At 46.9% G+C, this 27,072-nt stretch overlaps 2 protein-coding genes across 3 annotated transcripts in view; both read right to left on the bottom strand.

Moving 5' to 3' along the window:
• The window catches only part of ABCA4 (ATP binding cassette subfamily A member 4), a 153,939-nt gene that overhangs the window by 89,209 nt on the left and 37,658 nt on the right, over nt 1–27,072 (bottom strand). The window contains exons 8-15 of one of the 2 annotated variants that reach the window (XM_029617528.1): nt 25,434–25,610; nt 22,352–22,574; nt 19,863–20,084; nt 17,638–17,842; nt 15,771–15,854; nt 13,636–13,704; nt 12,258–12,491; nt 9,758–9,935 (exon numbers count right to left, since the gene is read on the bottom strand). In XM_029617528.1, the coding sequence (XP_029473388.1) occupies nt 9,758–9,935; nt 12,258–12,491; nt 13,636–13,704; nt 15,771–15,854; nt 17,638–17,842; nt 19,863–20,084; nt 22,352–22,574; nt 25,434–25,610 (1,392 nt within the window). Of the gene's footprint in view, nt 1–9,757; nt 9,936–12,257; nt 12,492–13,635; nt 13,705–15,770; nt 15,855–17,637; nt 17,843–19,862; nt 20,085–22,351; nt 22,575–25,433; nt 25,696–27,072 lie in introns of those variants that run through there. The other variant, XM_029617527.1, reaches the window with a different exon arrangement.
• Nucleotides 6,372–9,557, bottom strand: LOC115099740 (protein shisa-6-like). Its single transcript, XM_029617529.1, has one exon. It carries the CDS (start codon nt 7,142–7,144, stop codon nt 6,581–6,583), a length of 564 nt encoding a protein of 187 aa, XP_029473389.1. The 5' UTR covers nt 7,145–9,557; the 3' UTR covers nt 6,372–6,580.

Genomic DNA, 27,072 nt, shown 5'->3' with positions numbered 1-27,072 from the left:
ACTGTTAACCCGCGATTGGACGCGCGTTTTCGACGCGCTAGCGTTACCTCTTATTCAGTAAGGGGTCGAAAATGCACGTCCAACCCCCCCAAACCTAATAGCGCCCGCAACATGCAAATGCATGTTGATGGCCCTATTAGGTATTCTTGCGTGATTCAGAAAGGAAAATGTACAGCTTATCCGCACATTTTACTTTCAGAAATTAGCGCCTACCAAAGGTAGGCGCTGCTTTTCTGTGCACCCTCCGGACTCAATATCATGGCGATATTAAGTCGGAGGTCCCAAAAGTTACAAAAAGTTTAAAAAAATATATATTTGAAGTCGGCCCGCGGCTTGAAAACCGGACGCTCAATTTTGCCGGCGTCTGGTTTCCGAACCCGTGGCTGTCAGCAGGTTTGAGAACAGACGCCGGCAAAATTGAGTGTCAGCTGTCAAACCCACTGACAGCTGCCACTCCTGTCAAAAAAGAGGCGCTAGGGATGCACTAGTGTCCCTAGCGCCTCTTTTTACCGCCGACCCTAATTTGAACACTGAATCGCGCGCACAGAAGAGCGGGCGTTCACCCACTCTCCCGCGGACTTTACTGTATCAGCCCGTTAGTAGGATACCACTGAATACTGGCTAACTTAGCCAGATAACCCTAGGACTGCAGCTGCCTCAGTGCAGTCCTAAAGTTATCCGGCTCAATGTAGCCAAACAACTTGCCACTTAACTGCTCGGGCTCACAATATATGATTGAGTGACTACAAAATAAAACAAAGAAAAAAAACCTCTTCATAGCCTTCAACCGTAATCTCCCAGGCTCCCCATCCCAGAAAAATAAGTGTAGGCAATATAGCACCCAATCCCCTCGGCCCACCAAATCAAAATAGAAAGCATTGGGTGCTGGTGTCCCAAGACCAACCCCTCCTCCAATATTTTCTTGAAAACCACGAGGCCCTCCAGCCCCTCCCCCACTCATGATCTCCATTCCCCCTCAAAGCCCAAACTGGGCGTGCAGCAATATTTTACCTGCTCTCAGCTTCTTCTGGATTGTCGCGTTGACAGGGACGCTGGAAGTGTTCGACAGTAACATTGCTGTTGCGGGGGGTGGGGGTGGATTAGAGATTGTGGGTGGGGGGGGGGGGTTTACGATTTTCAAGAAATTATCAGGGCAGTGAAGGGGGGGAGGAGGGGACTGGCCTTGGGATGCTAGCAGCCGTTGCTTTTTAAAAAAAAATAAATAAAATTGGTGGGTTGGGGTGGGAAGGATCAAGTTCTGTGCCTGCACTTATTTTTAAATGTTTTCTGGGGTGGGAGTCTGGGAGATCAGGCCTGAAGGCCCTGAAGATTTTTTTTTTTTTTGTTAAGTTTTATTTTGCAGTCACTTACCAGCTATAAATTTGGATACAGCCAGGTGAGTAGCAAATTATCTGGCTCCATGCAGCTGGATAACTTTCAGACCTCACCGGGTTATATTCAGCCAGAACCGGTTAGATTTGAATGTTAGCCGGCTAAACTTTAGGCGAGTATGTTCAGCAAGACGTTTCTCCTGCTGAATATCCAGGACAAGTTACCTGGCTAGCTTGAGTCGGATAACTTTTATACTCTCTGGCTTTTGGATAGTGCTGACTTCTCTGCTCGGGCCACTAGATGGCTTGCAGGTTCTGCCAGTCCAACCTCTCGGTAAAACATCGAAACTTACTTGTGGCTGTAAGCATTCCCAGCTTCCTGATGAATGCTTAAATGTAATTATGGAAACAGTGCAAAATCCTGGCTTAGGGATATACACCTCAAAACTTTGCTTTCAGAGGATGTTCGGCTACAAAGGAACCTCTCACCAAAACATTGCAAGAGATTTTTGATAAAAATTGCTTTGAAGTTACTTGATTCACAACTGTGCATGTTTTATGTCTCATATATCGGATTCATTATACAACCTTTGTCGTTAGCACAAAGCCTAAAAGAAAATTAGGTTCTTACCTTTTGCTAATTTTCGTTCCTGTAGTACCGAGGATCAGTCCAGACTCCTGGGTTTTGCCCCCCCTCTAGCAGATGGAGACAGAAGTTTATAAACAAAAAACTCCGCCTACATATAGGCTGGTGCCACCTACAGTCTGGCAGTATTACTTAATGTCAAAGTAGCAGGATAACCCGCAACAAATAACCCATAGAACACTTAACATTACCTCTAAACTATGCAACCGAAGCTTAACTCCACCCAACTGGGTACCGAACTCGAGGTAACCAACAAATAAAATGTATTCCAGATTCAGCACTCAGACCACACATCCTCTCCCGGCAGACAATCGCAACACTGGGCGGGACTCTGGACTGATCCTCGGTACTACAGGAACGAAAATTAGCAAAAGGTAAGAACCTAATTTTCTTTTCCCTGTACGTACCGGGATCAGTCCAGACTCCTGGGATGTACCAGAGCTTACCTTACTTAGGGTGGGAGCCGGAGAGGCCTGCTCTAAGCACCCCTTCTCCAAACCCCGTCGACCCTGGCGCTTTCACATCCAAACGATAGTGCCGGGCAAAAGTGTGGACCGATTTCCAGGTAGCCGCCCTACAGATCTCCTCTGTAGGAATATGATGGCATTCCGCCCAGGAAGCAGCCTGGGCGCGAGTAGAGTGGGCTTTCAGATCCACCAGCAATGACCTCCCCTCCAACAGATATGCCGAACGAATGGCTTCCTTCAACCAACGAGCAATCGTAGTCTTGGAGGCCGCTTTACCTCTCCTGGAGCCACCATAGAGAACGAACAGGTGATCGGAGACCCTGAAAGCATTAGTGACCTCCAAATAATGTAACAGCACGCGCCGAACATCTAACCGACGAAGGTCCCTAGCCAAGGGGTCCGAAGACTGTACCTGACCGAAAGACGGTAACTCAACCGTCTGATTCACGTGAAACGACGAAACCACCTTTGGTAAAAATGACGGCACAGTGCGCAATGAGACTCCGGAATCCGAAATCCTCAAGAAAGGCTCTCGACACGACAGAGCCTGCAGCTCAGAAATACGCCGCGCTGAGACCATGGCCACCAAAAATACCACTTTGAGCGTCAGCACTGTAAGCGATGACCGCCTCTAAACGACTCGCCTGCCTCGCCTCGTCTGGTGATAGAGACTCATTCGCCAAAAGCTGCTGCGCCCATCGAAGACCGGCTCGCAACGAAAAATTACTACAAATCGCTGCCCGGATTCCCAATGCCGAGACCTCAAAAATACGCTTCAGCTGAACTTCCAACTTCCTATCCTGTATATCTTTAAGAGCCGTACCGCCCGTCACCGGGATGGTGGTCTTTTTCGTTACCGCTGCCACCGCCGAATCAAGCCGTGGCAGGCGCAAAAGTTCCAGAACGTCCTCCGGCAGTGGATATAACTTATCCATAGCTTTTGCTACCTTGAGTCCCAAATCCGGGGTATCCCATTCCTTAAACATCAAATCCGATGCCGAGAAGTGTAGCGGAAACGCCGAAGACGGGCCCCTAAGCCCCAAGACAACCGGATCCGTCTGACCCAGACGAGATTCCACTTGGGGAAGCGGAATTCCCAGTTCCCCCAGGATTTCCGGGATGAGGGGCCCTAGCTCATCCTTATGGAACAACCGAACTACCTTCGGATCGTCCCCATCCGCCGCATGCAGTGCCCCTGCATCCTTAGGCTCCGTCTCTCCATCCCCCTCAACCCCCTTTGGGGGCTGGGATGGACAGTCCAAATCCTCCTCCGGGTCTGCCAGCGCCTCCGACTCCGACGAGGAGATCGAAGCATCCTCCGCCCCCCGGGAGCGAAGGGGCCTTGGCCTGGGCCTGGGCCGAGGCTGCCCCCCCCCCCCCCATGCCGGGCTTCGGAGTCTTTTCCGCTGGCGCTCCAATCACAGAGTCTGGGATCCCTGGACCTCTCTTTCTGGCAAGGCGGCGTGCTTTAAAAGCCTTATGCATTAATAAGACAAAACGGGAGTTGAAGGAGGAGTCCGAAGACCCCTCCTCATCCCCCCCCTCCGCAGGGGAATCATTCCCAGGAGACCTGGACCCTACCGGCCCTTCCTCCCTTACAGACCCCCGCTGGGGAGACAAACGCGGCGGGTCCCGCACCTGTTCGCCGGGCTGCCGGCCCGCGCTAACTTGTGCTGCCCGCGCTGAGAAAATGGCCACCGTTCCCGCCGAAAATGCCATCAAAATGGCCGCCGTCCCCGACGAACCAGCAGCCGACCGCTCCGCGAACGCCGACACATCGCGGTCCTGCCTACCCCGCCGAGTCGCTGAAGACACCGCCGACCCTCCTTCTCCGCCGCCCACGCACGCGGAACAGAGGCTGTCGCGCGACAGCCGCCCTGCCGCGGACCCGCAGGCCCTGCACGAAGCCTGCCTGGGCATCTGAAAACCGCCGCGGAGAGCGGAGAAAAAAATAGAGAGAGAGAGAATAAGCCTCCTCCCCGGATCGCCGAGCCCCAGTCACCGCGTGGAAGCAAGCACCACAAGCACACCACACACACACACACAGCCAAAAACAGAACACGACAAAAACAAAAAAATTTTTTTTTTTTTTAAACCGCTTACCTCGGATCCGGATCCGGCTGGGGGGAGTGAGCCGGGACCCCCGGTATCACCCCCAGCCCTGTCAAGCCGGTACGTGGGGCTCTCCCACTCCTCGGCGGCCTCTACCAGAGGGAACGGTCCCCTCAGGACCCTACCTTCCCCTGGGAGGCGGGGATTGGGACCAGCAGGCAAGCCTCTGCGGTCCCTTCCCACTCACCACAACGAAAAAACACCTACCTTCCTATCACAAAAGTATTTTTTTTTTTTTTTCTTTTCAAAACACCTAAAAACATAGGCCTTAACCAGACTGTAGGTTTTGCACCCTCTCCACCTGCTAGGAGACAGAAGAATACTGCCAGACTGTAGGTGGCACCAGCCTATATGTAGGCGGAGTTTTTTGTTTATAAACTTCTGTCTCCATCTGCTAGAGGGGGGGCAAAACCCAGGAGTCTGGACTGATCCCGGTACGTACAGGGAATGTCCGAACTATAGTTTTCCTGTATCTTACTGTGCATTTCCTGTTTATGTTGAAAAGTGATGTGGAATTGCCTGAGGATAAACTAACGGCCAAGCAGTGCCGAATTTGGATTTGGGCAGACACCTTATGCATGGTCAAGTCCTGGTGCCATGCCCTTACCTCCCCATCCCCCGCAAACCTCCAAGCCCTTTCCCCTCACTTTGCCCCAGCATGATCCTCGGATTGCAGTGAGCGCGGGGACAAAGCCTGTGCTCAAAGGCCACGCCCCGTGTATGGAAGCCCAGAGGGGCGGAGGGTCTGAATACTGGCGTAGTACCCACACTCAGTGCAATCTGAGGATCGTGTGATTGCAGCGGAAGTCTGCAGGAAGGGTGGCTGTGGAGGTCCAGGGCAAGATTGATGGGTTATGGAGCAGCGGGTGTGTGTGTGTGTGTGTGTGTGGGGGGGGGGGGGGGGTTTGACAGGTAATTTGCCACTTGAGGCACAGGCCCCAGTTTGTACAGGGGTAAAGGCAGTGTTGTGACTATCCTAGACAGGTAAAAAGATGCAAATGGTACACATAACACCACATAATACAGAAATGTCAGTGAAGTCATATCCACTAGGCACATTCAGAATGTGCCACATTTCAGCCTGAGCAGTCTGTAGCAAGGAAAATACAATATTTAAATAATGGCTATAGGAAAGCTCCAAAGCTAGCACGGACTCTGTACTCAGCAGATTGCTGGTTACCCATGGGTAACCACATACTGCATCAAGCTACACACGCAGCCATCCATAAATCTACAATATAAATCAGGCAGAAGAGGGGGGGGGGGGGGGGGGGGAGTCTGAAAGCCAAGACTGACAAAAAATCTCCGTCCACAAAATCTACTGGCCACACACTTCAGCAAAAGATGTGGGTAATGGAGCAGAACAAAGACATTAAGATTTCTAGTTTTATTACACTCAGGTTTCTTCTTGATGGTGCAACGTGGCCAACAACAGATGTGTCCGTGCTGTAATGAATGAGGATGAACAATAATTTTCCTTCAATGAGTAATTTCATAAAAAGCATATGCTCTAGATTTCCAAATAATAGATATGCACGCACAATAATTCTGTCATGAAAGTAGGTAGTGAAAATCACAGCTAATAACATTTATTTATTTTATTTATTTAAGTTTTTTATATACCAACATTCAAGACAACAGTCCCATCATGCTGGTTCACATGAAACAGGAGTGCAATATAAGCTTAAACTTGAACAATAGTGCGGAAAAAGCAGTTACATGTAACAGGGGAAATAGAACTTGGAGTAAGAGGGAAAAAAAGGAAAAGGAAAACCAGATAATTACATATAATTACATTGTAAGAGGTAGCTATTAGTGATATTGATGGTGATGTGTGTTGATTGTTAGGAGTTAAATAATATTGGAGTTAGGAAAAGCCTGCATGAACAGCCAGGTCTTGAGTCTTTTCTTGAAGGTTGAGAGGCTGGGTTCCATTCTAAATAACATGATCACTTTTACCTCCTCATGCCTTAACACAATATAAACTGACTTCCAGGAGATGAGGGATGCATATGTCACTGCAGCTATAGGCTGTGAATGTTCATTTCTCGGGGCGGGCGCTTTGCCTTGTCATAGGCCACTTTGGCAAAGACCCCGGCAATAATGATGAAGGTGATGACCCCACAGGTGATGTAGACAGTGGTGTTGGTCTTATGCTTTTCTGGATCATGTGTGGCCTCTGGGTCCACCACATTGGGCCTGGTGGTTACATTCCAGAAGATCATCTTGCAAGCATTCTGATCCAGCCTTCTGCTTTTGGTGTCACAGCAAAATCGATAGGAGCAGGTCCCGCAACAGTACCTGTAGGCGGTGTTGTTACAGTTAAACTCTTTGTCCCATTGTCCGCTGACATCATAGTATCCCATACATGTCTCGTAGGTGACAATGCTGGGGGGTTTGACCTTCCTGGTCACAGCCACTGCAGGCACAGCTGTATTGTTCACATCCTTCCCCTTGGGGTGGTTCCCTGGTCTTATGGAAGCTCCCAAGTTCTTGTTACTCTTTGTCCTTGTTCCTACTTCACAATTACTCAGCAGGTTCAGAGGATCCAGGTAAATAAGCAGAAGCAAAAAGTATGGCAGCCCCATGCTGAATTCACCTCCCACTTTTCCCTTTTGCCCTGGATTCTTCTGGCAAAGGGATACAGACCAGAGATCCCTCTCTTCTGAAGAAGCAACAAGTTTTATCCTCGATTGCCGAGGATGCAAAACCTCCAATCCCGTGTCCCCCTCCCCAAAGTCTCTCTCCCTTTCGCTCTCTCTCGCCTTTCAGCTGGCTTCCCAGGCTCTTACATACGAGATCCAATCCATCTGATCAGTATCCATAAAGCCATAGTAAGGGGAGGAAAGGTTTATTCACGGATCCCCCCTCCACTCCCCGCCAGGAGAGTCGACCCTCTTCCAAATACAATAAAAGTGGCAACAAGAATTAAAAAATCCCCTTAATCCTGCAGGTTTTCGAACTTCAAAGTTGGATGGTGGGGAAAAATTCCAGGGGATAATTCTTGTGTGAAGAAACGAGGCAGCAAAAACAATGCTCACTTACCATCACTGCTTCTGGCTGCAGAGGCTCTGATGGTGTTAGGCATTGCTCCTGGATGCCGAGAGAATCCTGTTGCCTGTACTATAGAGAGAGAGAGAGAGCAAGGGAGGGAGGGAGAGGGACAGAAGGAGCTGGGTAAGGTCCGCCCACATCTCTTCCAGCTTCCAGTGTGGCCTTTAGGGGACTGCAGCTGTATTTATGGAGTCTGTGAAATTCAGAGGTGTGCAAAAGACTGTGTGCAAGATTAAATAGCAGAAGATACATCTTTTTTGCAACATTAAAAAAAAATGCTGATGGTCAAATATCTCCAGATCTGTGGCCTTTTACACGATGTCCCTTTAAAGACAGTAACAGATTTCTTTTGATTCTTTTTACATTTCCCATGTTTCTAGGCTCTTACGAGATACATTTTTGGAACCATGACCAGGATATCCACAGTGAATATTCACAAGATACATTCACACATGATTCAAGAACAAGATTAATCTTCATATTTCCTACCTGTTTGCAATTCTCTGAGATTGCACTTGAGCAAAACATAGTAGGATGAACTAATTTAGTCCTGCCATAGACACAGACCCATTATAAGTAGGCTGTCCTTAGTTTTACTATACTGCCCAATCTCTTCGTACAGCGTGTCACTGTCCCCTGGAAAATGCTTAACATTTCCAAGTTACAGATCTCCATAAAACATTTAGCCAAGGGGGAGAGCGGCAGGGGAATAGCTAATGTTGCCTCTATTTACATCATAGTGCCATGTCTCCCAACGCTGGTTTTCCAATATGGTTGGACTGTTATCTAATACTTTCCCAAAACACTCTGGGGCCAACATAATTAGGTGCACTCAGCAGAGCGCACGGTTTTTGCATACACAAAATGTGCGCACAGGTTAACACCCTCTCATGCAAATCCTATAATAATGATGGCATTCCCTATTCCTCCCCAATGTAGAGCGATATGCTGGCTTAACTCCTGTTTTCTTAACTCCTAGTCTGAGGTGGAATAAAGTTTCCAAGGCTAATATTAGTCTACGGACTTAAGCTGGAGTTCCGGTGCCGGGATGTCCAGTTGTGAACTTTTGTGCACAAAACATGGTTTCTGCTCATAAAATATGATTTGCACGTACAAAAAATGTTTTCTGCGCTGAAAGCATGTTTGTGGACATAAATCAATCTGCATGTAAAATACTCCGATACAAATTTTAAAAGCGTTGCTCATGCTAAAAAGCCTGTATACGTGAGAACCTGGGCCACACGCAAGCAACGTGTTAAAAGCCAGAATTTATGAGCATATATATATGTGCGCATGCGTTTAAAAAGGGGGGCAGGGCTAGCATTTACCTGCATATCTCGGTATTTTAAAACCGGCCGCCGCAGTGCGCACCACAGCCTGTTAGCCGCTTATGTTTCACTGCTGCTCCTGATGAGGTTTCAAGTCTGCAGAAATCGCTGCTCAGGCCTAACACGCCAGGGTTGAGGGGTCTGTGTCAACTAGGGGGAGTGCAGGATGAGGAACCAGAGGGGTCTGGAGACGGACTGGGCAAACTGGTGGACTGGGAAGGTCCTTCTTGCCAGCACGTTTTAAAATCCGTTTACTTGCACGCCTTAAAGCCAACTATTTCTTAAGCAAGATGCGCAATGTTTGCGCTCAAGTAATGGCTTAAAATTAGGAGCACGCACACACTCGCGCTAGGCTTATTTTAAATCACGCGCGCATGATTTAAAATTCCAGCGTATGTTCGCTTGCGCGCCCACGTGTGCGTGTATGGGCGCCTGCCCACTTGTTTTAACGTTACCGTCTTTATGTGCACAAAATCATGAGTCTGAGACACTCCTTCCTCCTGCCGAAATTAAAATGTGTGCTCAACCTGTGCAAAATGCTGACAGCACATTTTAACTCCCACTCCATTGCCGTGCCATTTGCTCACTGCATGAGGAGTTACATTTATTTTACAGCAAGGGTTAAAAAAAAACTGTGCGCTGAATTTCAGTGCTTTTTTTTTTTTTTTACATCGTACTCTCTCTGTTGGTCCTGGCCTATCCCGATTTATCAACAGCGCAGCGTGTCAATATCAAGGCCCACCACGCTCTGGGCCTTAGCACGTGCTGCCACATTCTCCTAGCCTCACCCTAACCGGAGCCGAGAACAGAAGCACCTACAAGAGTGTGGTCTTGCCAGCTCCGTTGTGCCCGAGAAAGGCGGCGATTTGGCCTTCGTACAATGTAATATTCATCCTGTCCACTGCCGGCTTGTAGGTGTTCTTATAAACTTTCACCAAGTCCTGGACACAGACTCCTGGAATCAGGCCCGGTGGCTCAGGTTCAAAAAATGGGTTGGCTTGAAAGGAAAGAAAACAAAGAAATGAAGAGAGAGAGAGACAGAGAGAGAAAAAAAAAGAACAGCAGTGCATTTCATAAAGGGCTTTGTTTTTACAGCTTACCACAAATTAAATGTTAGAATCCGGGAAGTCTGACGGGGACATTCCTAGGCATTAGCCTCGTGAAGCACTGGCCCTCCCACTTCCTGTCAAAACATTTTAAGCTTGGGAAAGCTTTACGGAACCATTTACACACACACACACACACACACACACCCACACACGGGTTTACGCTTGCAGGGCTCGTTATAAAATCGCACAGAAAAGTACACACACGATACAATTTTGTGCATCCTTTTACGGGAGACAGAGCTGGGATTTGCATGCATACCTTTGATTTTAAAAAGGATGGGCGTAAATTAACACGCGCACGTTATATGCCCTGCAAAGAGCAGGCGTAGCTAAGTTTGGATACTTTTCAAAGCAAACTTGTGCGCATACGTTTGCTCTGAAAATTGGGGTGATTTGTGCACGTAGGCAAGGCAGAACTTACGCAGGTGGTTGTACAATTACCCGCACTATCTGCCATGAAAAACGCTACCTCATCCTTAACGGGCAACCTTAGGATGCTACATTATATTGAAGAATATGTTAGTGGGAATTGTCCTAAGCCAAAAGGAGTTCAGGGGCAAAAAGTGATTTTAAGAATGATGCACTGTGTCGGCTGAAGTACTGAGCTGGACTGGTGCTGCTGTCTTGGGCCTGCAGCATTGACTCCCCCTTTTCCTAATTCTAATATGTTGTGGGCCACAGATTCCTCCAAGGAACTGCAGACAGGAATGGTGCCGGGCTACACTGTGCCACAGATGGTTTCGGGGGTGGGGCAGGGGGAGAGTGCTTGCCCCCCCTCATTGACACAGCCATGCAGTAGCTTGCCCTGATAGAGTCTCTGCTCTCTCTCCCATCCCATAAATCCCAGTGCACCTCTCTCCCTCCCATTTCAAATCTGACAACTGTTTCCTGGTATGCTGCTGGCACCTCTGCTCTTTCTCCTGCGGTCTCTGCGGATCACTGATCGGCTGATGGAACCACACAGCGCCAGGCTTGAGTTTTCCCAATAGGCACCACTAGGCCTGTGCCCAAGGTGACAAAAATCCGGGGGCAGCAGGCTGGCTGAAGAATTGCCACCTTCCAGTTCTGCCCAATCTCAATCAGCGAAGATCAGGCCTATGCTGCCTGGAACAGGCAGAGCTGTAGGGGATTATTTTGGAAAGGTTAAGAGGGGTAGAGTGAGGATCACTGGGTAGGAGGGTAGGCGAGAGGGTATCGGCTGAGGACATGTCTATGTGTGAAGGAATAAGGGAAGAGGTCAGTGTTTGTGTGTATGAGAGAAAGGATTGGCACCGTGAGCGTGTGTGTGTTGGATTTGGTGGGAGGTTAGGGAGAGGATACAAGGAGGAGCAGGGCCGAAGCATGCTAGAGACACCTGCCTCCTTCCTCTCTCCCACCAAAGCAATTTAGATCTCTCTCTTGACCTTGGATTTTTTCACCCAGATTCTTTCCTATTGCTACGTTTTCCCCAAATCCTGGAACCCACCCTCTCACCCATTCGAGCCTTCTTCTCTCTCCCTCCTCTTCTTCCATCCCAAATCCCTGACTTTCTTCATCTCTCATCCTCTCCATCCTTAGTCCTCTCTCTCTCTCCTCCCCCTATGCCCAGTCCTCTTTCCTTCTCACCCTGCCCCAGCCCCCACCTTCCCCCTGGTCCTCTCATCCTCTCTTCTCCTCTCCCCATCCCCGCGATCTCCTCCCTATACTGATGCTTGAGATTGCTTTTACTCACCAAATGATTAAAAATAAGGTTTACAGACAAAAGCAAGGATGAAAAAATTACTTCATTTATATAAGGTAACATGAAAGAGGGAAATGTTTGCCAATGGGCTTCGAAATTTCCTAATTTTTATCCACAGAGCCTACCCCTGAGCTGCCGCAGGAAACTGTCGGGCTGTGCCTTAGACCTCTTTGCTCCTTGTTACATGAACTTCTGGGGGGGGGGGGGGGGGCGAGGCGACAGCACCAACAGTTGCCTAGGAAAGGCAAAAGCCCTCAATCTGTGACCGAACGGCGCTCGGTGGCGGTGGAGCCCTGCGCGGTTCACGCAGCCGCTGGGTGACCTGCAGGCTGTGGGAGGCAGAGGGGCGGGCGCCCTGGCTTGCTCGCGCTCTGCCAGCAAGGATCCTGCTCTGCCCTGCACTGCTTCTGACTACTTCCCCCTCTTCCTGAGAACGTCCCTTTCTGGTTAAAATGGAGGCAGCTTATTGCCGCTAGTTTTTTTTTTTTACCATTCGGAGTTGCATCCTTGTCCATCCTCTCTTTTTCTTCTTCGTCTTTCTTCTGCTTCTCCTCTCTCTCGGGTTTCGCCTCCTCCTCCCATTTGTCTCTGTGCTTGCATTCCTTTTTCTCTCTGCTTTCAGGGTTTTGTGCCGCGCTGGCTTGTTTCTCTGCTTTTCGCCCGCTGCTTTTATCTTCTTCCACCTGTCGGCCTTTCTTGTCCGTTTCCTCTCGGTTGCCCGGGCCTGCATCGAAGGTTTACACAGAGAGAGCGGAGTGACGCTTTCAGACTGAGGGCGACACTGTAAAGCTACAACCGGGCATCTTTGGCACTGCAAGTCAAGCAAGGCAGCGACGGGGAAGGGAAGGTTTCCACGCCACGAGCGCAGGGAAATAGCGATTCACGCCGATAAATTGGCCTCCCTCCCGCATTAAGAGGACGCATTCCCAGGGGCGCAGTTTCGCTGAGGGAAGGTAAAGGACGCACACGGATTGTATTTTCAAATCTGCACGCGCTACTTTCGATGACAAACACGCCCGGGGGGGGGGGGGGGGGGAAAGCAGACACAAATATCCACGGGCACGTTGTACCTATGGCCAGTTTCAAAGCAAAACCACATACGTGCGTTCATGTAAAAAATAGGCGCTTCCCCCCGCCCCCTTCCATTATTAATCCCCTTCAATACACAGAAATAAAGGGCAGCAAACAAGTTGCAGGCCACCTCTTTATAAAAACAAAGCTCCCACCCACATTGGTGACCAGCTTGAGGGTCCTGCTCCCTTCACCAGCTCAACTTCTAAAGGTCCTGCACTAACCTGCAGAAGGGATGCTGGGCGGAAAGCTTATTAAGCCTCTGTGTGCACAAATAAACGTATCAGACCAAGTCTGGCTTCCTTTCTTTGAATTTACCCTGGCAGTTTCCTCCTGATTCTTTGGGCTTCTGCGTCGTTTGAAACCGGAGCTGAGATTCAGCGCCACGACCCTTAACTGCCTGGGGGTTTTCCCAGCTGTTTTATATGCACTCTCTGCTCGGTCAGTCCGGTCCTGCAGCAACAGCCCTCAGCCGGGGTCCACGCAGCAGGGCTCCCCCCTTCTGGAAACCTGCGATCATGGCCCCCCCCCCCCCCCCCCCCCGATCACGAGGTGTCACCTCTATCCCCGACCAGCTCCAGAAGCAGAGTCCTGACCCAGGAACCGAATCCCGGGCCTCTGTCTGACGATGCACAGCCACTTTTTAACAAAAACTCTTGCTGTTCTATGTCAGATTTGGTGACCATAGACTTTGTCCACATTTTCCTAGTCAGGTACAGTAAGGACTCTGCCCTGGACATTTCATGAGATCAGGAGAACTCGGAAGATGATAAGGAAGTGTGAGAAGAAATACTTACCTCCTGCTTTCTGCTCGGGATTCTCATCCAGGTGCTCCTGTGTTGACACCTCAGTTACGATGGAATCATCTTGTTTTGCAGAGGAGATGAAAAACCATGAGGTTAGGCACAGGATACTAAATAAATCCTTCACAGATTTTTTTACTTATTCTCTTTGTCAACGTCTAGTGTGGCAGTAGATGATCGACTGGGATGCAATATAAGAAGGGGAAGGAGAGAACATGAAGGTGGTTACTCAGTGAGTATGAAATTCCAGAAGCTTATAAGTGGTGGGAAATCAAAGCTGATGGCCAGTTGGGGAAGACATGATGTTCTGTAACAGTGGTACAGAACTAAGGTAGCTTTATTTGGCCTCAAGAAAACTGGATCCTTTTCAGATAGATATGTCAATGAACCAACCAAGAATTAACCAATGATAAAGTTCTGCATGATGGTTTTTAAACCATGTAGGTCCCAAACTCACAGACAATAAAAGGTATAACCTTCTGTAAAAAAAAAAAAAAATCAATTCTGCATAGTCATGGTGGAGATCCTGAAACCCTGACTAGTTTGTGTGCTCGAAAAGACCAGAGCTGTCCAGAAGGACCACTGCTCTAAAGAAAAAATGTCCTCCAACTGAATGTTGATCTGTTTGCTGTCCTGAATCCATTCACATAGATTTCTTACTACCCCTGGCTTTGTTTGCGGAACGCCTCCAGCTTTCTTCCACCGTGACTGGGAGTAGGTGGGTTAGTCATGATGCTCTGCATAATCCACAATGGAGCTATTACTTACAGCTGACAAGGGAAACTTTGCTTTTAATACCTTGCTTTGTTTAGTATATTTTCTCAGACATTAAGCATTTCATGTTATTCCTCATTTTCTGTTTTCCCTAACGGGACCTCTTCTCACCGTTATATGCAATCGCTGCCCAAATGGCACAATATCTCAACTCTATACGTCTGCCTTAAATTTAAAAAAAGAAAAGACAATTGCAATAGGATGCAAAATTCCAGCCGACTCTTTCAGGAGCAGAAACAATCAAACGGCACAGCCTAAAGACATCAGCTCCTCAAAGAGTCCTCTGAAATCCTAATGCTTTTAATGAGCATTAACTGAAGGTACACAGAGGTTACTGTAACCCGTCATCTAAGCAGCTGGGAACAGTAAATCATTGAACAGTCTCATGTCGGATGATCCCAACCTCACAAAGGGACTTTTATCTGAGGGCGCCTGCCCACTTTAAAATTAAGGTAGCTAGGAGGGGGAGCTTCTGATATTCAACTTCTCTGTTAAAAATCAACAGAATGTGAATTTAAATCAGGATCATAATTATTTTAATGTTTGTCGCTCACTTAGGCATTTGCCAAGCCCACCTTTTTCCTTCTGGCCATGGTAAGTCTGTTTTGCCTCCACGCCCTCCTAGGTTCCAGAATGCAAATTACTTTTTAAGCTTAGGGTCAACTACTTTGTTGTACTTTGATTGACTGTAAGCACTTTGGAAGTCCTAGGAGTCGTAAGCAGCGTGATGGCACTTCTGAAGGTAAGGTATGTGGTGCAGCAGGTAGACCATTCATCAGTGAAGTCAGAAATCATGTGCCCTCCCTCCCCAGGACCTTAACACATGGAAAGACTGAGGTTTCTGCCGACCTCCTGTTGCTTCAGAAGTGCCTAAATGTGCTGAGAAAGAGTAGGGAATCAGGTACTGGTGAAGAGTCTAGGACTACACTGACACCTGGCCTTGAAATCATCATAAACTGTTTTTATTACTGCCTTGGAAAGGTTAATGAATACATCTCAGATGCTCATTTACCAGCCCAGATTTGTTTAACCTGTACTGATGCAAGCGTTCTGTTTGCAAGGATGTGCAGAGTAACAAACATTTCTATAGGCCTTTAATTGAATAGCTTTTCCTTATTAACATGAGCGTGCTTCTTGAGGCTCTGGGCTGGACAAACACGGACGCCCTTTCTAATAAAGCTGTAATAACCGTGGGCCACACAGAGTTCAAAGCCCTGCTCCTGCCATTCTCACCGTACACTGCTGCAGGCAATCTTCTCGAGGGGGTCACAGAATGAATGCACAATGTGTTTGCTTCTAACCGGATCAGTGGTTTGGAAGTTATTTCCGAACACAAGAGCCTGGAAATGACTCACCATCTGTGTCTTTAGGACGTTCAAAAGTGCACCAGTAGGTGGCCAGCAGAAGGAAATACCAAGGCCTCGCCATCCCGTACTCCCCTGAAAGACAAAACAGAAGGCCCCATGCAGTTCTTCAGAGGGCAGGGGCGTGTGCTCTCATGATGAATTCTTTGGGATAATTATAAGTATCATAGCAGCAGGTAGTATTTATTCCATGGTTTAACAAGAGCAAGCAAGCTAAGCATACTCAGTCTGAAAAAAAAAAAGCCCTAAATAGCTCCCTGAAAACAGAAAACCTAAACAAAACCTTCCATACAACTGTGGGTTGTGTGAGCCAATTTCTTTTCTCTCAGACACAGTTGAGGAATAATACACTGCTGCTGGCATGCAGATCATTTCCATCCTTAACTTCCTTTCACTCTTTATTTTATTAGGTGAGGGAGATCTGCACAGATCTTTCAAAATTCATACAATGATTCCCCCCATTTGTTGCACTTGTCTTTGGTTTCATTATTGTTAGGTTATTTACTCAGGAGTTTATGTTGTCTGTGTATGTTTCTTGTTTTTATATGTTCTGTTTATATTTATTCTGTCCATTGTCTGTGGTAACAGCCAGGAAAAGTGGTCTATAAATCAAATTATTATTAGTATATTATAAGCCCCAAAGAACAAGGTTTGGATTCCTTGTGCTCATTCGTTAGTGCGTTATAATCACTGCTTCTAGTTTCCTGCAGCAGGGAGCCCAGGGGTGAATTCTGTGGTAACGTTTCTGAAATTATGTGGCAATTTAAGGGCTCAAATCAAGAACCTCGTCATACCCAGCTGGCTATAGGGTCACCAAGAAGCTTTGGAGAACCCTGCCAGAGTCAGTGACAGCAGTGTGCCCTAAAAGCCTGATCTGAAAGGTCCATCTTAGAGCAAGAGGGAAAGTTAATTTTCAGCTCCCCATTCAATTGCTAGCTTGGCTGTCAGCAAGCATGTCAATTAGTGCTCCTTGTGTTGGAGGCTGTAAGTGATGCAGCAGACATCTTCCTAGTGAGACTGGACTCGGAGTACAACTCGTTCCGTGTCATTCAGAGAACGCTTTGCAGATGGCAGTGACTTCTGGGTTCTGTTACTTCTGATTGCGACTTGGAGACCTGTAGGTTAAAAGTTCTGCGCTTGTGTTGCTAAACCCCCACATCAGCCTTCCCAGTTCCACACGAGCATTTTCAATATTCCTTCCAGCACCAGAGGGAATAAAGTCAGGAAATAACTGAAATGCCTGTGAAGTGAGTAGGAAGAACAGAGAGGCGTTCACCCAAGACTAAACAGAAATAAAGGAGATGGAGGAGCATCACCCCCCCAGTACCTGTGGCAGCTTGTTTGCCCACCAGTCCCCAAGAGCTGAGAAATGGGGGGTGCTGCATCTCCTGACGCTTCTCAGGAGAGGCCTGGAAAAAGAGCTTCCCGAGTAGCTGTAACCCATGGAACCTGGCAGTGTGCCCGGGGAAACTCTGCCTTGCCTCACACCTCTTTGCAATGTATGAGTTCAGGTTTTCAAACACTTTCCCAGAAGTTTTTCGGTCTGTAAGTTTATAACTCAACAGCATTGCACAACTACTTACCATAGTTTTCTTATTTTATTGCAGAATTTTCTGAGAAATAAAATAATTTAAAAAAAAATGAGTTTGATTTCAGAATTCAAGGTTATTCTGGTCTTGATCCCAGTGGTTGCGTTGCTGTGTGTTTTGGCTTTTCTAGCTTTGCTACAACTTATTCAGTAGTATGGATTTTGTATTATTATATGTAATTGGTGATAAAATGGCATTTTTAGGTCAAAATACAAGACACCAAGCCTACATTTTCAGAGTTTGAGAGGATGGAACATGTCCTCCTGTACCTGGAAACACGTGATCAATGTAGCAGGCAATCACTCCGTACAGGAATGCGTCCAACAGCATCATAGCAACGGCGAAGAGAAACGTGTACTCGTCGCCCTCCACGGGGCTGGTCTTGATGTTGCCCCATTGAAGTCCAACGCCTTGCTCTTCATAGCGAGAAAGGTACTCTGTGCCAAAGCCGAAGGCTACAGGGGACAGAAAGCTCTGCAAGCAAGCAAGCGCGAGAAGAGGATATCAGAGTTTGTACTTCCGAAGAGAAAGACCTGTGAGAGCCAGAGGCAGGGAATGGAAATGAGGGACGAGAGGATGGACCTTTACAGACACGCCTCGACTTCGGTGACCCAAAATGTCAAGCATTCGGGAGATAGCCTCCGATCATTGTTTGGAATCACTGATGAGAGGAGGAGAACCTGAGCAAATATTAGGGCACTTGGATCATGAACTCAGAAACCAGGCATCTTCTATTCTTTCACATCTGATTTCAATGAAATGAAATATTTTAAATACCATTGTTTGGCTTCTTGTGTAGGCCCTGAATGTAATCTGCTTTGAAGTGCCGTAGAGGTGGAATATAAATCAAATAAGCAAAATAAGTAAATAATGATAAATTAAACAAGAGAAAAAAATAGGGTAGCACAAGCCATTGGTAAATGGCAGGATAATGAAGAAGGGGTCCTGCCCCAATAGTCATGGAAGTCAGTGCTTGCCATTTTAGAAGTAGGCAACCAATCGGATTTTCAGGATAACTATAATTAATATTCATCAGATAAATTTGTATGTACCGGATTTCCAGTGTAGACAAATGTTAGGCATAGACCAACCAGGACAGGAGCCTGTTTCTGTTGGGTTCACTGTCACGTGTGGCACCACTTTGAAGTTGAAAGAGGGTGCGCCACAGTGACACTTTATCACTCCCCAAGTCTGCCTATGGACATCAAAGCCTTAAATATGGCACTGAATATACACAATCAGAGGGTCCCTCTCATAGCACCCCCCCCCCCCTGACACACATGATGGGGGTTGCTTACAGTTACTAAGGCCCAAGACAGCCCAGCACAAAAACATTTTATAACAAACTGGGAGGATCTGAGGGCTAGGAACACCCATATATCCTCCTTCACAAAACTAATGGTACTTTACTTTCATCTTCCTCTAGCCTTGTCAGACATCAAGGAGCAAGTTTCAGAGGGATTTTCACAGGTAAGCAAGTGTATATCCTGCAAAAAACAACACTGAACCCTTTGAAAATTGCCTCTCTCCCTTAGTTGGACAAGTACACGTGCAGTCAACAGCATATTCTTTTCCCTGAAAGAAATAAGCCATGAGCTGAAAGATTGAGCGTTAAGAAAAAAAAAATCCTGGCAGCACTGTGGCCTATGGGATTTACAAAGGGAAACTCTCTGAGGAGTTTCCCTTTGGAAATCATTTTGCAGGCCCCTGGGCAGCACATTCTGAAAATGACTCATTAGCTCTTCTTTTCACTGTATACAGAGTTTCTGCTAATGTTGCTCTCTTGTTCAGTAGCTGTTGCAGAATGTCAGCCTTCATCTATTGTGACCTGTAATGCACACACACTGTGCCACTCCCTCCCAAACATCTTTATGTGCAATAGGGGCACGAGCATCTTTACGAATGAACTTACAGTGAATGCTAAAGCAGTGCAGCCTGTTTTGGTAACATTAGCATTAGCAAATAAGGGTTCCAGCTGGGTCCACTGATTCAGTCCTGGTTTTACCTTGCTGCATGCATGTACGCCCTTGTAGCTCATCTGTCTAAGGGCCCAAGTTACTACGGTAAGTATTTTCCCCATAGACACAAAATGGGAGAAACCCTTTAGTAAATAGGCCCCCTAAGATCTGCTGCTTTTCCTGAGGTAGGGCTGGGGACTCCACAGTCGGTTGGATCTTCAGGATATGCACAATGAATATTCATGGAAACCCAGCATATGCAAATGTATCTCATGCAGAAAAGCCCGACCGACTGTGGGGTCCCTGGGACAGCTTTGGGAAATTCTGTCCTAGGGAAAGCCAAATTACATGTCCAGGCATGCAGTGGGGATAAATCCAGAACTGGATCAACCTGTCCTGAAAAAAAATAAAAAATGAAGTCAGTTTGTGATCCTACAGCAAACTATATTTAAAAAAAACAAAATCCGGTGAATCACTGTGCGGACATTAGAGAAACGTTGCAAGGGAGAGGAGGGAGCCTGAGGTTGGGGCCTTACTGCCACAATCTTCATTTTGAAGGTCAGGTGGTCCTGCCAGGCAAAGCAGAGGATGTGCGGCAGGTAAAGCGTGAGGTAGACGACCCCGCTGCAGGCGGCTGCCAGGTTGGCTTTGGAGAAGAGGGTGCTGAGCAGGAAGCACTGCATGATCGTAGCCGTGGAGAACACCATCAGGAACAGGAAGAGGATGAAAGGGTCACTGTAGTGGAGCACCCCACCACACTGCAGCCAAAGAGAGACCAAAGGGTTAATGGAGCTTTGCTCTTTCTTTCTACAGGGAAAAAAAAACGCTTGGAAAACCAGAGTGCTCTGCTCATAACCAACTCGGGCTGCTTCTGGAAATTCAAACAGTGCACCTTGGAAGCCGCAGACACAGTGCTTTCTATTTATGTATTTATAGTCCACTCGTGTTCAAGGCAGGGTACACACAAGCATACCACATCAAAAACTAATATAAAGCAATGAAGCACATCAAAATGAGCCTTAGCCAACAGGTAAATAACTAAAGCAGGCACCCTGCTGAGGCCTAGCAGCACAGGCCTAGCAGCACAGGCCCGGCTGGATCGAGACCTCGCTAGGCACGTGGCTCAGATGCTCGCCGGAAGGAAGAGGTTTTCGGGTGCTCTCTTGTTTGCAAGGCGCAGAAAACGTTAAACAGCAGGCATGGTGGAGGGGAAGGAAATTCCTTCTTTATAAGGCGGCTCTCCCATGGCTCAGGTCTGATAAGCGGCTGCGGGGGCTGCTGACAGATGGGATATTTCCAAGCGCCCGGGCTGCTTTCTCCTGCCCCTAAGCGAGGCGGAGGGCGGCCCCGTGCCTTGCAGAAGATCCTCCAGAAAACATTCTTTCCACTCTGACAGAGCACAGCTTGAACTTCTCCTGACCTTTACATGCTCTCCTGGCTCCTATGTATTGTCTTGGGTCCTATCGCCAGGAAGAATGCAGTCTTGGGGCCATAGAAATCTTTCTGTTTTATTATAAACTTTTTATTTCTCTCGTCCTAGCCTCTAAAATGAATGCCCAGGGCGAGGTGGAGTAACAAATAATATCCTCAACGCACAAGTCAAACTCCACACCAGAGCCTGTCGAGGGAGTCAGACATCCTGCATGTGATCAAGCACGGGAAGTTTTTGGGGTTTTTTTTTTAGTAGTATTGGGGCAAGATTGCTCCAAATATTAACTCGCCTCTTTCATTGCGCTTTTGCTTCCTTTTTCAGTCTCATTCTTTGTTGGCTTGAAGTGCTATCTGAATTATCTCCCGTTTCTCGCTAGCCTTCCTGCACTAGGGACGGGAACGTAAGCGAGACGTGGCTGGTTGCAGATTATAGGGGACATCAAATCCTGACAGAAGTTGCCAGGAAGATACTCCACCAGCTGAGTTTTTAAACTGCTCTTCAAAGTTGATTGTTTTACTTAGAATCGGTGCCTGGTCAGAAGCTGATACTGTGCTGCCACCACCATTTATTATTCCACCAATTCCCTAGGCCAGCCGGATCCCGGCCTGGATTCTTTATTCTTGCCTTATATTGTTCTTTTCCTACTTGGGGGGGGCTGTTTGTAATGTGCTAAACGCTAACACCCACCACCAGCCCAGGTGCCCCCTATCTAATGGCACCAGAGCGCCCTCCTTTTCCGCTGGTGAGCTGCTGCCCTTTAGCTGTGACAGGAACCCTGCCCCCTCCCCTACTGAATGGCTTCTTGCCCAGTTTACTGGGGCTGTGGGTGTGGTGGGAGAACCTCTGTTGCCTCCCTTCCTATCTCCTGCTGCTGCTATTTGTCTGTCCACACCTGGACCTTTTGTCACCTTTTCTGTCTCTCCCCCACCTTGTTTGTTGTGGTCAATCAGGCTTGCTATTCTAATTGCCCTACCTCTCCCTGGGACTGTGTACCACCTACTACTGTCCCTCACCACAGGGCTCCCAAGGGGACCCCTCTTTCAACTAAAACTAGAGAGGGAAGGCCAAGGGCGTGGGCTGTGTTATGCATCCTTGGCCGCCTAGGGGCGTCCATGAAAACTAAAGAAGTAAAATGGGTCTGAAGGCGAAGGCATGGGGAGGGTATAAAGGAGGGCTAGGCACTGGCAAACACCTGAGGATCATCTTCCAAACACACAAACCGGCTGCACTCTGCTAGGAATCGCAGGGAGCAGCACTGCAGCTACAAATCTTATTACAAAAGTAACTCAGTAGTTGGCCAGAGCAAAGACTACATACCCCAATGATGCTTCATTAAGCAGTTTTATGTTAACTTTGTCATGAAGTTTCTATATTTGATTGTAAGCAGCGTGGTCAGCTTGTGCATTTGGAAATAAAGGCATTAATCACATCTGGGAGGTTTCCCCCTGTGTGGCTTGTGTCGTGTCGGTGTGCTAGAGAAATGAGGCTCATTTTCTACAAAAAGTCTTTCGATATGCTCTTTGGCCTCAGCCCAACTCTGGCAATGCACATGGGAAGGGATTTCACTTTTCGGAAGCGCCTGGCGATACTTACCATAATGACTAATGTTAGCAGGAGGGTGCTGGACGCCATGACTGTGAAGCTGTCTATGAACCAGGCATACCAGATCTCCTCGTTGGTGACTCCCAAGTTCTTGATGGTCTCTTTCAACCTCATTTCCTTCTCCAGCACTATGCCCTTCACCATCATGGAGGCAGAGTAGACCCAAGCGAGCACCACAAAGACGGGGAAGCAGCGGTTCAAGGTGATCATGAAGCTTGCAGAGGTGGCATTCAGCAGCCAGTATAACGCCGGGAGTTATTTGGGATATAGTAAAGAAAAAAAACAAAGTAAAAGAGAAGAAAGTGATTCTACTGAATAGGACTTGTAAAATTTCATGTTTATTTTACATTTTTCTCATCTGTGCATTCCAAGCATTTAGGACGGTGCACGAGTCGCCTTGAGTCATTGAATATCATTGATTTTGACTGGCGATGCTGAGATCTTTCTACCAAAAGAAAGATCTTTCCCTTCTACGTTTCTGTAGTTATGTAAAACTATAAGCAGATAAAGGAAAACCAACACAGTACTTCGGTAGAGATGATACCTTTGGTAAGACTCATGAAAGTTTATAGGCACAAGCTTTCAGGGTCACTAAATTACCTCCAAGATCACAGGGACCCGGTACATACTCTGTCACAGCAAAGCACAACCTTCAGTTATTCTTTTATCACTATAAATGGCAGGCACGCCAACTTCCTATGATTTGAAAATGGTGCAGCAGTTTAAGTTTCAAAAGCAATAGTAAAACAGTGTTGGTGCCCTACTTTTAGCTCTTGATTTTCCTCTGAGGACCTATGTGCAGCAATTCCACGACGTAAAAGATTATCTTCCCACAGGTCCTCAGCTCACAGAAATCATTCTGTCCGTGGGGAGCTCTTTATATGTCTATGAAACCGTACGCTCTTCTTTGTCAGACCTAGCATTAGGTCTGTTGACAAAGAATGATTTGTGTACATTACTGTGGAAATGTTCAAAAACCACAAGGATAAATCTACTGCCTGTGGCATCTCTCCCTAACATCTTTATCTGTCTGTGGTTCTCAGCTGCAGACTTGGACATGGCTGACTCAGGCTTTCATTCTTCCAAGGTAGTTAAATGAGCACCCCCATGGTTTAAGTGGCAATAGTGTATCATGTCTATTAGGAGCTTTGGACAAGAGTCCTCCATATGTATGATGATATTTATTTATCATTCAAATATTCCCAGTAAACAAAATGGCGCCGATGGCCCTTTGCCCTTACCATGTGACCGGGCTATCGGTGCCATTGGCCGGCCCAGTCACATGGTAGGAGCAATGGACGGCCGGCGCCATCTTAAGAAATGCTGTGGGCCATCCATTGTTCCTACCATGTGACAGGGGCCGGTCAACGGCACCGATAGCCCCTGATAGAAACGGGCAAAAGGAGGTGCTAGGGACACTAGCGCGTCCCTAGCGCCTCCTTTTTGACAGGAGCGGTGGCTGTCAGCAGGTTTGACAGCCGACGCTTAATTTTGCCGGCGTCAGTTCTCGAGCCCACTGACAGCCACGGGCTTGGAAACTGGACGCCGGCAAAATTGAGCGTCCGGTTTTCGACCCGACAGCCGCCGGCAGACTTCAAATTTATTTATTTTTTTTTTTTTAACTTTTTTTACTCTTTGGGACCTCCTACTTAATATCGCCATGATATTAAGTCGGAGGGTGCACAGAAAAGCAGTTTTTACTGCTTTTCTGTGCATTTTCCCGATGCCGGAAGAAATTAGAGCCTACCTTTGGGTAGGCACTAATTTCTGAAAGTAAAATGTGCGGCTTGGCTGCACATTTTACTTTCTGAATCGCGCGAGAATACCTAATAGGGCCATCAACATGCATTTGCATGCCCACAGAAGAAGCGGCTGCATTTGCATGTTGAGGGCGCTATTAGGTTCGGCGGGTTGGACGCGCGTTTTCCGCCCCTTACTGAATAAGGGGTAAGGGAAAACGCGTGTCCAATGGCAGGTGCACTGTACTATATCGGCCTGTATGTATGCAAGGTTTCTAGGAATACTGATGCTAAACATAAAGGAGGGAAATACAGTAATTAAACTCGCACTGATGCAAATGACATGGATGCTTTTTACATGTGAGGTTTGCGCCAAAAATGAAAAGAAAAGTACCTGGATATTTTTGCTTTGATTATTGCCGCAGGAAAACAAGCCAACAGAGATTTGTAGAGCTGATTTTGATTGTTGCCCTCAAGGATGTTAAATCATTTCTGGTGGCAGGTGCTCAGATGCTGCACCACCCATTGCATTATTCAAAAGAACATGGGCTTTTTTTTTTTTTTTCCCCAATAAGGACTTATAATTTGACAGGATTTAGCACTGTTCAAGGTATAAACCCAAGTATCTCAGCAATTAAAGGTGTTCAGAAAATAAAGATTAAACTCAGTAGCCCAATTCCTGGTATGCTGATGGGGCAGTAGCTTCACTACTAAACAAATGAGCATAAAGATGGACCGACTGCGTGAGGGTCTCTCCGCATACAAGGCAGGGATGGGAGAGAGCGTGGAATGAGGTCAGTACAAGCGGGCACATTCCTCTGCTCCACTCGTTGTATGAGCCGGTTATGTGCTCTCATCTCCCAGAACCACGAATTCCAGTCATTCATGGCCCTAGGTTTATGAAAGTTACAGGGCAGCCTTTTAACTGGCAAGAACAATGCTGGCATTTTAGCCGCGCTGGCTGAATCTGCTTCAGCAGGATTGCTGTTTGTTTTCCTTTTCACATCCTGATTTTCCTCCACTCTGCCCTCAAAACTATAAAATCCCAAACTTGTTTAAACTTCAGTTGTAACTCTCTTCTTTTTTTTTTAATTTATTTGCAAAACATTGAACTTCTTTTTCCCAGGCTTCCCCATCTCCCTTTTAATCGCAGCTGAACAACTCTGGCCCCTCTGAGGCATTTTTTCTGAAGTCACAGTCCTGGGAGTTTCCCCACCATTTCTATACAAGATCAAAGGCAAAAGCATTTAAGCCTCTCAAAAGCCCGCCCCCCTGCACCACCCAGTCTACCAATTAGCGTATCTAGAGCGAGATCGCCAACTGCTCTTACTCACACGTCATCTACAAAGCATGGGTATGGCATGTGCTGGAGGTAGACTCCTAATGGCCTTTCCTTGCTGGTCTGGCTCTTTATAATCCCATGATCAATGATGTCTTGGAGGTATGCAAACCCTCCCCAGATGTAACGCAAATCCTCCACTGGGTCAGCTCTTGGACCTGGATCCCAGTACCTGAGCAACAGAGGAAAACAATAAAACATGAATCCATAAAGGTTCTCAGGACTGCCCATCAAAAGAGCTGGTGCTTAAACTTTGCGCTTCCTTGGCATTCCAGCCCTATCTATGTCCATGCAGAAACAGGAGGCATGCACCGGATAAGATTCCGTGAATCAAAACTTTCAGTAATGCTTATGCCATCTGAAATGTCCAAAGGTCTTAAACAATTCTTGGAAACTGCATTATTTCTTTTCTTCCAGGAGGAGGGGGCTTACTTGAAATAATATAACATATGGTAAATCTCAGTTAACAGAATTGTTTTACTTAAAGTCTGAACATGCACGTCTAGAAAGAAATTATTTAAAAACATAAACTCAAAAGGCTGAGCACAAATTAAAAAAAATAAACCTCATGATGGCCTTATTCACTTGCTTTAGCAAAGGCTTTTTTTTTTTTGATTTATGGAAGAGCAAATTTTATACTGAGACAACAGAACATCATCACTTTCAAAAGAATTAAAATATAGTCATGGGGGGGTATCTGAATCCATGAGAACAAGATGTGTCAATAACTGAATAAAAGTAGCTTAGATCACATGAACCGTGTTTAAAGTATTCCGTTCCAAAATAAAAATTACATCCAAATGAACCAGTGGAAATGTTTTCCAGATTAAAAATTATTTTAAATAAATAAAATGTCAATTTTAATATACAAGAAACAAACAATGATCCTTCCAAATTATCAATAACAAAAAGAAAGGACAATAAATGGAGTGTGCAGTCAAACATACAGACTGATGTAATATCAGACCACATTAAAACGGGCGCTCATGACTGAGTGCCCGCTCTCTTAATGCACACTGATCCACCTCTCCCGAGCGCCCAATTTAATATTGAAATGGGCTGCCGAGGTAGAAAGGAGGCGCTAGGGAAAACTGTGAGCCCCAAGCTCCTCCTTGGCATTGGGCACCCAGGAGAGGTGGCTGTCAGTGTGGGTTAGGAAAACGGACGCTCACGTTTACAAGTGTCATTTTCCTAACTTGTATACAGAGCCACGGGTTAGGAAAATGGACGCTTGTTAATTGAGCGTTCATTTTCCTAACCTATCCGCCGGCGACACTTTTTTTTTGTTTTCCTTTTTTAGGTTCCTCCAACTTATTATCACCTTGATATTAAGTCAGAGGAAGTACAGAAAAGCCGTATTTTCAGCTTTTCTGTAAACTTTTGGGGCTTCTCAAGAATTAATGCCTGCTCGGGGCAGGCATTAATTTTTGAGAGAAAAATTGTGCACCTCGGGCTCACATTTATTTTTTGCATCAAAGGACAATAACTAATAGCCTCATTAACACGAATTTACATGTGATGAGAGCTATTAGCTAGGTGCTGGTTTGGAAGCGTTAATCTCCTTATTGCACGAGGGGTTTTGGACATGCATCCAAGTGCCGGTAAAGTCATGGGCTTAGCCAAGCACACTGTAT

The sequence above is a fragment of the Rhinatrema bivittatum genome, chromosome 10 (genome assembly GCF_901001135.1).
Source record: "Rhinatrema bivittatum chromosome 10, aRhiBiv1.1, whole genome shotgun sequence".
Lineage (NCBI taxonomy): Eukaryota > Metazoa > Chordata > Amphibia > Gymnophiona > Rhinatrematidae > Rhinatrema > Rhinatrema bivittatum.
Note: the sequence above shows the minus strand (reverse complement) of the source record. Positions and strands in the feature narration are given on the sequence as shown.